General features: G+C 39.6%; 1 protein-coding gene across 1 annotated transcript in view; it reads left to right on the top strand.

Moving 5' to 3' along the window:
• A1CF (APOBEC1 complementation factor) overlaps positions 1 to 15,430 on the top strand; it is a 74,902-nt gene that overhangs the window by 31,175 nt on the left and 28,297 nt on the right. The window contains exons 3-4 of the mRNA XM_035008387.1: positions 9,284 to 9,418; positions 11,192 to 11,322. Coding sequence (XP_034864278.1) covers positions 9,284 to 9,418; positions 11,192 to 11,322 — 266 coding nt within the window. The remainder of the gene's footprint in view (positions 1 to 9,283; positions 9,419 to 11,191; positions 11,323 to 15,430) is intronic.

Raw genomic sequence — 15,430 nt, 5'->3', positions numbered from 1 at the left:
TTGGAGGGTGAGCCCAAAAAAGAACCATGCAAGGAGCCAGGGACAAAACAGCATCTGTGGCAGAGGGGGCCACAGCACTTCTGAACAGCAAAGACATTAGTGTGTCTTAATTCCAAAGATCCAGTAAGATTGCACCAGATAAAGAAGAGAAATAAGTGGGCTCCCTCCTTCCCTTCCTCTATTAATCAACCATGAGGCTGGGTTCCTGGGAACGGTTCCCTCAAACTAGGAATAAAATGTAGCTTCATTCCCACCCTTCAAACTTTGCTCACTGTGCATGTTCTCTAATGTGGGATTTCAGTACAACCACATATCTTCATTCTAATTTGCTCATCTCCTCAACAAAGATGTACAAGTCAGAAGGCAGAAAGGATGGTGCCAGAGCCACATACATGGGATTAGGACACCATCCTTCTCCTAAAGGTGCCCCAAAGTAACTCCCTTCATCTCTCTGGTTTTGTCTTTCCTTAATTTTACTTGGTAGTTAAGTTGCAATTTTTTCTTATGAATAATGCAAAGAAAATAAGCAACTTAGGATCCCCGTGTTTACAACCGGCTTCATCTAGATGAGCACAGGGAGAAGCAGATGGAAGAACACTGTGGCGTTGACATTCTTTTCCAACCACCACACAGAAATCCTAGGGACAGAAATAGGAATTCGACTTCATGGTAAAATATAGCTCCCAGGTCCTACTTTCTCTTCCATTGCCTGGTACCACCTGCTCCTGTCCCTGCTATCCAAGGACTTAAGTCATTCACCAAGTGTGTTAATACTAATCCTTTAAATAGGTAGACTGAGCCTGAGAACAGGATGGGGCCCATAGATCATCACAGACACGTGTTTCCCTAAGCTTATCACCCCAGCCACCCACAGACCAGCTTTAAACTCCTAAGAAGGCTTTGCTTTTACTAGCCAGAAATGCCAAAGCATGGGGTGGAAGCCTCCACATGAAGGAACAGCTCTGTGAATCTTTTTGTGGAAAATGTATGCCTGTATGCCTGACAGGTGACGGATGGGAACTTCAGGATCCCAAGAAACGGAAATGGATTCCCGAAGCTATTTTCAAACAGCCATGAATTTCTCCTCAAATAGCCTAATAGAGAATTGGTTATATATGAGCTCTTCAACTGAAGGTTCAAAATCTTTGCAAACTATGCCTGAGAGTGTTTTCCCTTTAACTAGAAGCACGTAGGGTTTTCCATTTAAAAATAGGTGTGAATTTCATGACTTAAATATGCAGAAACATGAACAGCTCTTTGGGACTGTGGACTTTGCTTGTGGGCAACTTCAGCATTTCTTCAATTGTTACCTGTTGAATACTGATCAAAATAAGTAGTATTACCCAAATAACTATAAAATACGGAACCAAAAATAAGTGACTCTTCATCTTCAGAACTGAAAACTTTATCAGGAGATTCAAAGCTATGTTAGCTATCTAACATAAGCAAGGACAAAAACAGTGAGATCACAATACCATACAATCATGAATTTGCATAGGATGTCAGTAGTTGTGGGGGTTTTTTAACATTGTTTCAGAGGTGCAGGGTAGAGAGGGGAGACGATGTTGAATGGCACATTGACACAGCATTAAATGACTTTGAATCTCAGAGTAAGAATTATTCTACAGCTGACCCTTAAACAACATATGGGAGTTGGGGTGCTATTCCCCCCACACACAGTCAAAACTCTGCCTGCTAACTTCTGACTCCCCCAAAACTTAATCACTATTCGCCTACCGCTGACCAGAAGTCTTACCAATAACATAAACAGTTTATTAACATATACTTAGTATGTTTTATTATATACTGCCTTCTTACAATAAAGCTAGAGAGATGTTAAGAAAATCATAGGGAAGAGAAAATATATTTACATTACTGTAAAAAATCAGCACATAAGTGGGCCTGTGCAGTTCAAATCCGTGTTGTTCAAGGATCAACTGTACTTTGGATTCTCTCTCAAACTTTCTGATAAGAAAAGTTAGCTGTGGGAGATACATCTTAAACACCTCCCCTTAAACACCTTCTTAAACACAGAGAACAGGACTCGGGCTCAGAGGTTTTAGCAAACAAGCCTACCTAGAAGGTGATCATGATTTCCCACTTTGCAATTATTTTTATAATCACCTTCAGTTGCGAGAAAGGATCCTGATATTTCACTTATAAGAATGATTCACTTCTAAGAAACTTAGAGAAAAAAGTTTCTTTAAGAAAGGAAATTGATGCAAAGAAAGTCATTTAGTAATAGAATAGGTATCAAGCAGACACGCAATTGGAGACACAATGATTTTTTAAATCCCTACAACATTCCCTTTAAGGGTCGTTTTGACTCACAAAACAGTCTCTGAACATTTTCCCACCTTCAGCTGTGGGGTCAAGGGCAGCCTCCCTTTCACCAACATCCTCCCACCCTCACAAGCCCCTTGTCATCACCCAGTCAGCCCTGTCCCTTTATAAATGAAGAATTTAGTCAGGAAAGGTTAAACGTCTTGCCAAATCCCTCAGCTTGTCAGAAATGAAAATTCATGGGGGATTTGGTAAGGAGAATAATTACCGTATAAAATTCCTCATGCCAAAACACAAGTGCATTAGGCAGAATTCTTCTTGGCCCATGTTGAACTCGGTAGGACAGGACAGGAGGGCAATCACCCAAACCAATGTTCTTCATTGCACGTGGACAAATGTCTTTATCTGTATGTGGATGGCTTTCTATAATTTAACTGGATCTTCATCCACTATAATATTACTCAATTCGAAAGGGCAAATTGTATCTATAATAAAAAGTGGGCTGGGCCGCTTGAATAAATCCCACATTCTGAAAGGTAAAAGCCCCCAGTGGATAAAGGAATCACCGAAGCTTTCACCCAGTTATGTCTTGGTGGGGATGGAGAGGCTCCTCAGACTGCAGCAGTCAACAGACATGCGCGGAGCTGGAAGCCAGAAGTGAGCGTGAGCACAGCGAATCCATTCCCCCTCCAATAGATGCTGTGCGGTCCCTCATTAGCTGGACTTCCTTGCAGAAGGTGAACACAGGGTCTTAGAAGCGACTTGGCATTTTACTTGTCCTCTTTTGTAAAAACAGATACACTCCAAAAAGTTTTTCTGATTTTGAATTGTAAGGATACCCTTGAATTTAATAGTCCCATGAATTGGCCAAAAACTAGTATTATAAAGAGCTTTACAGAACACAAGCTATGCTTAGAAGCCTGTTTGCTTTTGAATACTTCAAATATTGAGATACTGAATTCCGAAAGTTTGCCACACGTAATCCTTTAGGGGAAAGGGCAAGTATTACAGATTATTAAATTCATCCTTTGATAACACAAATTAGTTCTGCCTCTAAAAGACAGTGAACAACCCGAGATGATATTAGGAATATTTTGCTAGGCAATAGGGCTTCAGTAGTCAGCTTTCCAAAGAAACAAGAACATGATTCCTAATTTGCTAAAAGTCATTTTCGTGGAAGAACCGTATCATACCTTTTTTTTTTTTAAAGATCAAATGGAAGGGCTCCGTGGAGAGTGAAACAAAGACTTGTCAAGAGCCAGAAGCTGTGTGCATTTTTCATTGTGATTTTGCCATAAACATGTGCCACCAATAATTCTAATCAGAATTCATTACATCAACTATTTCTATTCAAGTTAATTTTAAAAGTAAATTTTGCTCACTTATGTAAATGGAAAAGCCACAAGTTTTATACGGTAATTACATGTTTTCTAATGTACAATAAAATGCATGACTATTAAGATAAACCAATGGCCTCTAAACTACCTAATGTCTCACACCCTATACTTTGAGAAACACCAAGCTACAGGAGGATAAAACTAAATTTATATTTGCCTGTTATGTTCATGTGTTAGCTTTTCCTCCCGGTTTCCAGATGTAGTCTCACAGTTCTATAAATTTTAACATCCTGTTTATTCAGCCTTTACATCACAATTATGATTGTTCTTTATCATTAGAAAAATAATACCTGACCTGCCTATTGGATATGCTTGGTAAGGACTGTAAAAAATATAGCTAATAAGGGTATTGTCAAGTTCCACAGTATATAAGTTTTTTGTTCTTGTTGTTGTTTTATTTATTTATTTGAGAGAGAGAGAGAGAAACAGCATGAGAGGGGATAGGGTCAGAGGGAGAAGCAGGCTCCCCGCTGAGCCGGGAGCCCGATGCAGGACTCGATCCCAGGACTCCAGGATCATGACCTGAGCCGAAGGCAGTCGCTTAACCAACTGAGCCACCCAGGCGCCCCACAGTACATAAGTTAAATAAACTCTGCTTTCTAAAATTTCTCAGCCTAAAAGAGATTAAGCCAACCTGAGGTCACTGATCTTATGATGTAAAGGCAAATAAATAATACACAAGACAGATCATTATCTTTATATAGAATTAACAAAATGAGTATTCCCCATAGCACTGTCTGTTGGCCTAAGGGGACAAAAAGGTCATAAGCAGACCAACGGCAAAAATCACATCTAAGAGGATGCTGATCTCTGTGACATGTTGAACTCTATGACATAGGAGATATATAGATGGTATATAGGTGGGAATAGAAATACTATCTAATAGAGAACTTTATTCAATCTCACAAATCAATAACTGGGGAAATATGGTATTAAGTCACAAACTTCAAAAGACACAGTCCCGAAACATGTTCTCCATACACTGACATAGTCTGTTGAGAAGAGTCTCCAAGAGTCTGGCCATGGGACCATTGTCCCGGGCATGGCCCTGGTGACTGTCATGCTTGTGAAGGTGACAAATGCCACCGAGCATGAGTGGATTGTCCAGCACTAACACAAACAGAAATAAATATAAACACAGCCCGTTGGAAAATGGGCAGGAGAACATCTGAAAGCAGTTTAGTAAGGGAATATACACAATTTCTTCCCCTTGGCAAGAAAAAACAAAGGACCAAAGAGAACCACAAAGAGGATTACAGATGATTTCCAAAGAATCGTTCAAGCAATGGAAATTACTGCTCAGGAAACTTAAAAAAAAAAAAAAAAAAAAAAAACAGACTGCATGAGGATTTATTAATTAATCTCCTTCTAGTTTATAAATGGGCTCACTAAGAGGAGAAAACCAACCATCTGGTCTCCATGTTTGGTGAAACTGAAAATAGGCATAGCACAACACGAAGAATTATGAGGCTCATAAGCCTGAAAAAATTGCCATCATGACTTTGAACAGTATATATGCCATGAAATTCACCAGAATGAGAATCACAGGACCCTCATTCTAGTGTTTTGTGCAATAAATTAAATCAGTGTGACTTTAAGCAAGTCACATAATATCTCCAGTGTCAGTTTCCTTATTTGTAAAATGAGCATATTGGGTTAATACAAAAACCAAAGAAAAATATTATTACAAGCGTGGGCTTGGGATTCAAATTTTGACTCAATTAGGGTCAACTGTTGTGGGGGTTTTTTGCTGTTTTTACTATTACGTGTAAGTAACAGAAGTCCATTCTGGCCGATTATGCAGAAAAGGAGTTTATTAAAAGAATGTTTTTTGTGGAAACTTTGATTTGGAAAACTAGATTTAAGAGTAAGCTTTCAGGGAGGTTTTCAAGGTTTTTAGGAAGGTTTTAGAAAACCACATCGCAAATCTGGAATGATAAGAAAATGTATCATGAGGTGTTCAACATTGAAGTCTGCACCATTATGATTTCTGCACCAGAACTCAATTTTACTTTATTATAACCATGACTATCCCAGCAGCAAAAGAAGTTGGAATAGCAAGTATTTGGCCTTTTTTAACCCCTGTAGGAAAATGCAATTTGGCTCAGATTCCCTGGATGTATAAAAAGGTCAGATGCCAGATGGCCAAAATGAACTCAATCCTTTTGACCTCAAGCTAAGATTTATTGCTTACAATCATTTATGAAAGTTTGAGTGGTTTTATTCATCATCAAGAAGATGGTATACATCATTTCTTAAAGACTCTATGGTTCCATAATGAAAGGGCTAAAATATCTGTGACAGAGAAACTTCCAAATACTCTTGATATATAAACTGAGTTACTAGGTGGGCTCAGTATCCAGTATGTGAATTACACCCACTGGATTTATAGTTAGAATTAGGTCTTCAATTTTTAATTTACATAGTTGAAGTTTTCTATCTATTTATGTGCTACGAGAGACAGTAAATGGTTTCCAAGTCTTCGATTAGAAAAATAGAAGTTCCCAGAATTTAATGAACATTCTCTCATGAAAAACAAAAACCTATATTCTTTCTCTCTGAACTATTAATACATTTGTACTACTGGGGGAATGCATCCCACGAGAAGGACATCAGCCAGGAGGGGAAAGAGCCATTATAACTGGGCTTTATCTATTTTAAACTCCTCAACTATAACAACAGTGCCAAAAATACCAGCAAACCAGCTCCCAACTGTCCTTTCTGAGTAATGGACAGCTATTCTAATCCCATGACTACCGCCCAGCGCTGTCTTAAATTGGCGTGTTCGGCCACCGCTGGTGCATTCCAAGCCCAGTGGGTGGTTCGTAGAGCAGATCTCCCCCGTGCATGAATTTCGTGGTGTCTCTGAACCATCCAGACTCTGTGATCCCAAAAAAATACCCTTGGGGAATTTTTGTCAAGTGTTTATAGAAACCGTAGAAAGATGATTAATAAGCTTTACTGCCCAATTATTTTGGCTCATAAGCAGATGAATCCTCCTATTCACGTGATGAGCACAAAATAGTTCCGTGATATTTTTAGCAATTATAGCAAGAAAGAAAAATTTAAAAGGTCAATCTGTCAGTTGCCTATTTTCAAACTATCAGACAAAGACTGTCAAATCAGAAATTCTGGAATAGCTACTTTAGTATTATGGGATGAAAGTTCAGTTTCTTCAACCTAAAGAATAAAACTACTACCAAATTTATACTACGTTTATTCCAATAATCCATTGAATAGACCTCTAGACATTTAATATAGATCAAAATGGTCTCAGAAGGATCATCATCATCAACCAAATGGTGAGCGTCAGACCAAGCAGGTGGATTTTAGTTTGGCAATTGAAATATGTCTCCTTATAAGCAATAGACATCAGATATGTCCTTCCAAAATTTGTGTAATAAAATAATTGGAAAGGATTTTAAATGCAGCAGAGTGTTTGCAATTTAAGGGCATGATAATTTTTTTCACAAGTGAGTATGTAAAGGAATGGATCTGTTATAAATGATTATAGACTTTCATATAACAAGGCAAAATGTGGGGATTAAGCGGATGGTCTCTGAAACCAGATGGCCTGGGTTCAAATCCTGGCTTTGCCTCTTCCCAACCATGTGACCTCAGCAAATTACATAATCTCTCTGGGCTTCAGGGTTTTCTGTAAAAGGAGACAGCAGTAGTCCTTAACCTCGGACACTGTTGAAGCCTTATGACAGTGTCTGGCACATGGCAAGTGTCATATAGGTTTTTGTTAGAAGATAAGTAGCCAGAACTTTTAATATATCTCTGAAAATATCAACTTCATATTTTTATGAAAATTCTTGATTGAGATAGAGCTCATTGAATTCTTAAGGCATTTTTTCCCCTAGAAATATAAAACATTTCATTTCTCAGTGCTACAAAAGTTCTGCTGCTAGGTGATTATGCGAGAATATAGGGGAAGAAAAAATGCAAGAACTCTTGAGGCAAATATTTAAATATTCAGTAAAATAAATAAACACCTGGTTGTTGGGGGCAAAAAATAATCAAGGCAAGGTAGAACACGCATCTGATACCTTTTTTTTTTTTTAATTTAAAGCAATATTATAGAAACTAGGAATAAAAAAGTGATCACAACTGGAGACAAAATTTACACTGTGATCCAAAAACCTTTGAGCTAATACTTACAAAAGAATTGAGAAAATCCCAAGTTGGTTTATATAAAGATTTAACAGTGAAACTGGAAGTTGTTCTATGTTTGATTTTAAACAAACTATCATATAAAACAATGTCTTTAAACAACTAACATATGACTTTTAAGAACACACATAGAAAAATATTTGGAAAAACAAACAAATTTAACAGGAACTACTTCGATATATGGGCAGAATGATGCACTGGCAGATGTTTCTCTTAATCTTATACATTACTACGTTTTTCGCCTTCTGCATTACAGTTTTTTCCAACAACATGTATCATTTTGTAGTATAAAACTTCTTAAAGTATTACTTGTAGAAGTTAGCAATGAATGCTGATATTTGGTCCCTTATATTCACTTTTCTTCAAAAACCGCAGTAAAGTCTAATGACCAAGAGCTCTGACTACACCTAAGTGGGAAGTAAGTGTACCCTTCCCCAGAAAATATGCTATTGCAGATCAGCAGCAATGGATCAGACCCATACTCGACTCGGGGCCCCTCAAGTTGCTTTCAGGTCTTTAACCTCTAGAAAAAATAAAGATAGCACCGGTGTCTTTAATATCTAATATCTAATAAAGAGAAGAACCAGAACTACTCCTCCCCATAAAATGCCAAGGGTTTTTACCAAGGGCTGGTTGGTTTTACCAAGGGTTGATATTCTATTTGCACTGAGAACCGTATTGCTCCCCACAAGGAGATCAAATATCAGTAAACCCCTCTCACCATCTTGTCGGCTTTGAAGACAGATTTAAGTCCCCCACTAGCTACCCCAATATTAGCCAGTCCACTTCTTCAAATGTTAATCTTCAAAATGTTTCTATTTAGGGGCTTACGTGGCCTTGCTGGGCACATGAGGCAGCCCAAATCCAAGGAGGCAAGAAAAGAATTGGTAACTGTTGACTATATTATCACATGCCTAGAACAGTGCCATGCGTATTTGATGTATTATCTCCTTTAATCAAAAAGCCAATATTATCCCCACTTCATATGTGATAATACTGAGGCTCTAAGAAGCTAAGTCATTTGCCCAAAGCCCCATAGCCATCGAGTCATGGAGCCGGGCGAGCCCCACTCCGACCCCTTGCTGCCACACCATAGAGACTCCATGTTACAGCAGAGCCCTGGATTCAAAGTACAGTCAGATCCTGTGATGATCAGGCATTGGTGAGTTTGAATGACAATAATCATGATTAATTTGTCCAGCATGTCACATGTTTTCACAACACTTATCACAAGCAAGTTGCTGAAGCACAAAGCATGGTATTCAAATCCACATAAAGGAGACCTTGACTTTATCCTCTGACCAGGTCACTATTACTTGTCAATGATAAATAGGTTCCTTTTATGATTTTGAAAATAACTGAGGAACTCAAACTAAAGGTTTTATTGTTTTCTTCTCTGCCTCAAACAATCCACCCGGGATTTGCAGGAAAATGGACAAAGAAAATACGGCGGCCCTCCACCGGGCTGGGATGCTGCACCCCCAGAAAGAGGCTGTGAAATTTTTATTGGAAAACTTCCCCGAGACCTTTTTGAGGATGAACTTATACCATTATGTGAAAAAGTGAGTCCAAATTTAATATCTTTTCTTAGCTTTTAGGGTTAAAAATACTACACACTTTGTTTAGTGCTCATTCTTCTTGGTCAGTGATGGCTTCTCTTCCAATAGCCATTCTTCAACATGGACAAACTCAAAACCTTCCTGTTAGTGGCTGTCCCCTTATTGTCACGGCCTTGATGTAGCTCTTCCTATTCCTGATGGCTTGAACTACCGCTGCTGGTAACTTTCAAGTTCTGATCCTGAGTTTGCAGCAAGATAGCCATCAGTCTATACTACTACTACAATGACCTCTCCAAAGTAAGATATTGCTCCAACTTGACATTTTAATATGGTTTTCTAAAGTGTACCATTTCACATTCAAAGAGTATGTGTATGTTTGTCATGGCTCAAATGTATACCTATACATATTGATTCAGAATGAAATTTCCTTCTACAGGTTTGATCTGCTTGCCCTAATGCATTAACAAGATTAAGAATGGGGTTTCTCAAAGTCATTATATAATTAAGGAACACATTTCCTCAGTTTTAATTCCAAATCTTATATTGTTACTAAACCCAAAGTTACAGGGAGAACAGAAAATTAAAATTTTCAATATTTTACCAAGTGGTGCTTCAATAACCACATTCCTGGAAAATTTAGAAAAGCTAGAGTCTTGCTATTTCTTTCCCTAAATGCCAAAATCAATTGTGTGTATGTGTATAGCTCAGCCTCTGATTCAGAACTGCTAATTTTATACAAACAATTTCACTTGGCATGTGCACAAATTATGAGGATTTAATTCTGTAAGAATTTTATATACTGAACTTGAAAATGAGCCCAGGAAACACCTGAAACAGATGAAACATGCTTGAACTCTTTCCTAATGAGCCCTGGATAGATAGGTGTCCACCACTGAATACCGTAGGGTGGGGTAGGGTGGGGTGAGGTGGGGTGGGGTGAGGTGGGGTGGGTGGGGTGGGGGAGGCTGAGCCAAGGGGTAATCAACCACCAAGAAGCACACATTTAATGACACCTCTTCTCCCTGCACATGCCTGTCCTATCTATTAGGGCCACTGGTCATACAGCAGCCAGCAAGAATAAATTACTGAGTCTGGGTTGCTGGAAAACATTTGGGATAGCAGGAAGGAACAGTATATAGGCAAAGCAAAAGAGCTATAGTCAGAGGGATAGAGTGCCCTCCTACTGTGGAGCTCCCAACCTTGGGCCGATTGAGTAAAACAAACATCTACCTTCAGCCTACAGATCAAAACAACAACAGGAATCCCCAGATCATCCTCTGAAACACATCTTCCCTGGGTATCTTGAGGTCATGGTGGGAGAAAGATAAGAAATCAGTTAGAAAGATTCCAAGTGGAGAGTGTCCCGGGTCAGTGGTAGAGTATGACCAAGCAAAGATAAAACTATGGAAACTTGAGAGGCCAAGGTAGAGGGCAAGGACAAATCTATCGTGAAATTGTATTTCTGATGACAAATGCATTCTCAGGTCCCAAGGACAATGGATAAATCCACAGATAATTGTGTGATGAAAGGCCATTTGCTCTGTCGAAAACATATTCTGTTAAGTCAAGCTGAAATGCACTTGTATACGTTTTCTTTATTTAACTTGACTTTGGCCGTGAGTCAGATAACAGATCTGAACCCAGCATGAAAATATGCAAACCATTCCACATGGGATGCAAATGCCAAATATGGCAGAGATAAGACTTCAGAAAATAGTGTGTGTTTTCATTTGGAAGTACAAATGTACAAACGTGAATTCTCTCTTTTACTTGTAGATTGGTAAAATTTATGAAATGAGAATGATGATGGATTTTAATGGCAACAATAGAGGGTATGCATTTGTAACTTTCTCAAATAAACAGGAAGCCAAGGATGCAATCAAGCAACTTAACAACTATGAAATTAGGTAAGATCCACTTCTTCTGATTAAAAGTGAAGCAGACAAGCAAAATAAGTCAATCAGAGAAAGACATGTATCATATGACCTCACTGATATGAGGAATTCTTAATCAAAGGAAACAAACTGAGGGTTGCTGGAGTGGGGGGTGGGGTGGGAGGGATGGGGTGGCTGGGTGATAGACACTGGGGAGGGTATGTGCTATGGTGAGTGCTGTGAATTGTGCAAGACTGTTGAATCACAGATCTGTACCTCTGAAACAAATAATGCAATATATGTTAAGAAAAAAAAAAAGAAGATAGGAGGGGAAGAATGAAGGGGGGGAAATCGGAGGGGGAGACGAATCATGAGAGACGATGGACTCTGAAAAACAAACTGAGGGTTCTAGAGGGGAGGGGTGGGGAGATGAACCATGAGAGACTATGGACTCTGAAAAACAAACTGAGGGTTCTAGAGGGGAGGGGGGTGGGAGGATGGGTTAGCCTGGTGATGGGTATTAAAGAGGACACATTCTGCATGGAGTACTGGGTGTTATGCACAAACAATGAATCAGGGAACACTACATCAAAAACTAATGATGTAATGTATGGTGATTAACATAACAATAAAAAATAACAAATAGAAAAAAAAATTTTCATCCAAAAAAAAAAAGTGAAGCAGACAATGCACCCTGTATCTGTTCTTCCATCAAACTTATCTAATATGGTATATGCAAAAGACAGGCAAATCAGAAATAAAAAAGGTTTCTTTTCTTTGGTGAAAATCAATTTGATAAAATATGTATTTAATGTCAACACTACATAAGGTGTCAAACTAAGTTTTGTGAAATGCTCAAAGAAACAAAAATCATTAATTCATCTGTTTCATGAATATGTTGATGGGCACTGTTCAAAATATTGGAAATATCAAGATGCCTTTTCCCATCCTCATAGTAAACAAATGGGTATAGAAGATTTTTAAGAGTATGAAAATCCATGAGGACTCTAAAAAAGCAAATAAAACAAACAAAAAGCAGAACCAGACCTATAAATACAGGGAACAACCTGATGGTTGCCAGAGGGAAGTGGGTGGGGGGATGGGCTAAATGGGTGAAGGGGAGTGGGAGAAACAGGCTTTCAGTTATGGAATGAGTCAGTAATGGGGATGAAAGGCACAGCACAGGGAATGTAGTCAATGGTATTGTAATAGTGTCGTACAATGGTGAATAGAGTGTAATATACAGAGAAGTCAAATCACTGTGAAAGTAATGTCACATTGTTTGTCAACCACACTCAAAAAAAATTTAGGTATGAAAAAAATCAAACCACCTCTAAGGAGGGGGCTACTCTAACTTGGTGTATTTAAGAAAATACTCTCCAGGAAAGTACAATTTTACCTGAGACTTGAAAGAGTCAGCCATGACAGCCATATCTGGGGGAAGATTATTCCAGAGAATAAGAACAGCACGTGCAAAGTTCCCCAAATGAGAACAAGCTCGAGGTGTTAGAGAACAAAGCCAATGAAGTAGAAACAGAGAGGAGAGCTGAAGGCAATGTACTCTGAGAGACTTACACTCCATGATTCAAAATTTGCCTTTTATTCTAATAAAAGGGAGAAGACATTTCATTAGATTCATGCTTTTAAAAACATAACTCTGGCTGTTGGGTGAAGAATGGACTGTAGCAGGGAAAGAGGGAAGCCAGAGGGAAAGCTACAGCTGAGAGTAGTCTAGGTCTAGACAAGGGATGCTGGCAGGTGCGCAGGGCCTGGTGATACAGGTGGCCAGAGGGGTCGGACCTGGGGTACGTTCTGGGGGCTGAACAGACAAAACTGGCTAAATAATGGATTTAGAGTGAGAGCGATATTAGAATTCAGGGAGGAAAGCTAGGATGTTGGTCCCAGTATCTGTGGATGAGATAGGGTCATTGAGATGGGAAGACCTGGAGAATAGCTGGAAACTCGAAGAGCTTAGTTTGGGGAATTTACATGTGAGAGTCACATTAGACAGCCCCAGGGGAGCTGTTGAAGTGGTGATTGTATGATATTGGAGCTAGGAGAGAGGCCTCAGAGCCAGCCAAACATAGGTAATATTGCAAATCATGGGACTGGTGGAGGATTCCAGGGCATAACTGACCTGGTGCAATCAATAGCTGGTTTTTAATCAACTAGAAACAGGGCTAACATCGTGAAATTGCCTGAGTTCTAAAACCTTCACCTAGAGATGGAACTGTCCTAAATCATCTCTTAAAGGAAGCCGTGGGGCACCTGGAAGAAAGATCAGTGACGCAGTTGAAAAGCAACAGGTTTGGGATCAGACAGGCTTCACCTGAGTGCCAGCAAGTGGCTTCACCTCTCCAAGCCTCAATGTGCTCATCCCTAAAGTGGGGATCCTACAGACTTTTAAATGCTTATCCCAGTGTTTGGAACATGGTTAATAGGTCAATAAATGATAGAACTCTTACATATTAGCACATTCAGCAATTCTAAGATATAATTTTCATATAGGTCCTTTCAGCATCTTAAAATTAATGTCATCTTAATGTGAATACAGAGAGATTTCCTACCATTTACTGTCTCTCACTTCCTACAGGCCCCAAATAAGTCCTGCATTATCCTGAGAATTCTGTAAGTCAATCAATTACTAGGTCATTTTTCTTAAACCCCTTAGCCGCAAAAAGATGGACTCGATTGGCAACCGTAGTAGCCTAGCCACTCAGTCCCAAGGTCGGATCCAGGAACAGAGTTTTGGAGGAGAGTATAAAGGAAGTTTCCCTCCCACACAGGCCTCCACAAATCGAAAAGAACTCTGTCTGGTATGTGGAGGGTTGTCTGGTGTGGGAACCAGGCGACCAGAGAACAGGTTTCTTCAGACAAATCCTGGGACCATCAGCACCTAATTACTCACACCTTCTCAGCATCTGTCATAGGAGATGATGTACACTGAACTGTTTTTGGAAAGGGCTCCAGAAAGCTCTATTTTAATATAGCTTTTTAATAGGACAGGTACAAGATTTCAGGGATCAGTAGAGTCCCCATTCCTTGGTCCTTCATGGAGCCTAGACATCTGGAAAGTGAGGGTTATTCTCAAAATGGCTTTTAGTTTGAGATGGATGGAGACTTGGCCACACAGGGAATCAGCACGGTTTGCTGTATGTACTCAACACTTTGTTACACACTGGGGCCTGTCCACGTTTTCTGAGAACAAATAGGGTGTGAAAAACGAGCACAATCAATCCATTCTAGTCACTCATATGTAACACTGATACATCTCTGTGAATTTCAGTGTCTTCATCTATAAAATAGAGAAAGATACTTACCTCATAGGGGTATTATGAAAAATAAATAGATAATGCAGGCAAAGCTCACGTGGTCTGTGAGTGTTTGCTGAGGATTACGGTGGAGGAGGGGGAGGAGGGTGGGGAGGAGGAGCAGGAAGAGGGGAAGGAGAAATATTACAAAGCATTTGGAAAGAGCAGGCTGGTGGCCACATTCCAGTCAAAGTTCAGGTTGGATGCCAGAAACAAAGGGGAGGCACAGAGGTACTTTTAATCAAGGTGTAGGATAAATAGAATATGAAATAGTAGCAGAATAGATATCCCAGAGCCAACGTCCCCTACTTCCACTCCATCCTAGATCAGTCCTGCCAGAACAGAGAACCTTGCCTGCAGAGAACAGGATAATCTTCGATTTGCTTTTAGCCACTATTTCTCGGGGGATAGATAAGGTTCTTATCTGGAAAAGACCCATCATTGTCCTACCATCCTCCTCATCATCAAATATTTACTGAGATTTGTCTAAATGCCTGGCTTCTGGAGACATTAAAGCCATGCCCTCAGCGTGTGAGAGATGGCTTTTCGTCTCCAAGCAGTTCTGGGAAAGTGCCTGACTTAACCACACAGATTTAAAAATAGGACACGGAGACTCCAGACTCCACCTGCTGGTAACCGATACCTGACTGGCCCTCCTTCAAAAATAATAGAATTTCTAAAGAAATAATATTTTGGAATAGAGGGGTTTTTTAAGAAAACAACAACAACAAAGACAAAACCCCTGAAAGATGACTTTATCCACCCTTCCCTACCCACAAGGAAAAGCACATTCCTTGGGCGACGTTCACCAGACTGTAACGGACCTGTCG

The sequence above is a fragment of the Mirounga leonina genome, unplaced genomic scaffold, assembly GCF_011800145.1.
Source record: "Mirounga leonina isolate KUSES-001 unplaced genomic scaffold, KU_Mleo_1.0 Mir_152, whole genome shotgun sequence".
Taxonomy (NCBI): domain Eukaryota; kingdom Metazoa; phylum Chordata; class Mammalia; order Carnivora; family Phocidae; genus Mirounga; species Mirounga leonina.
The sequence above is the reverse complement of the archived record's forward strand: the minus strand, read 5'-3'. Positions and strand labels throughout refer to the sequence as shown.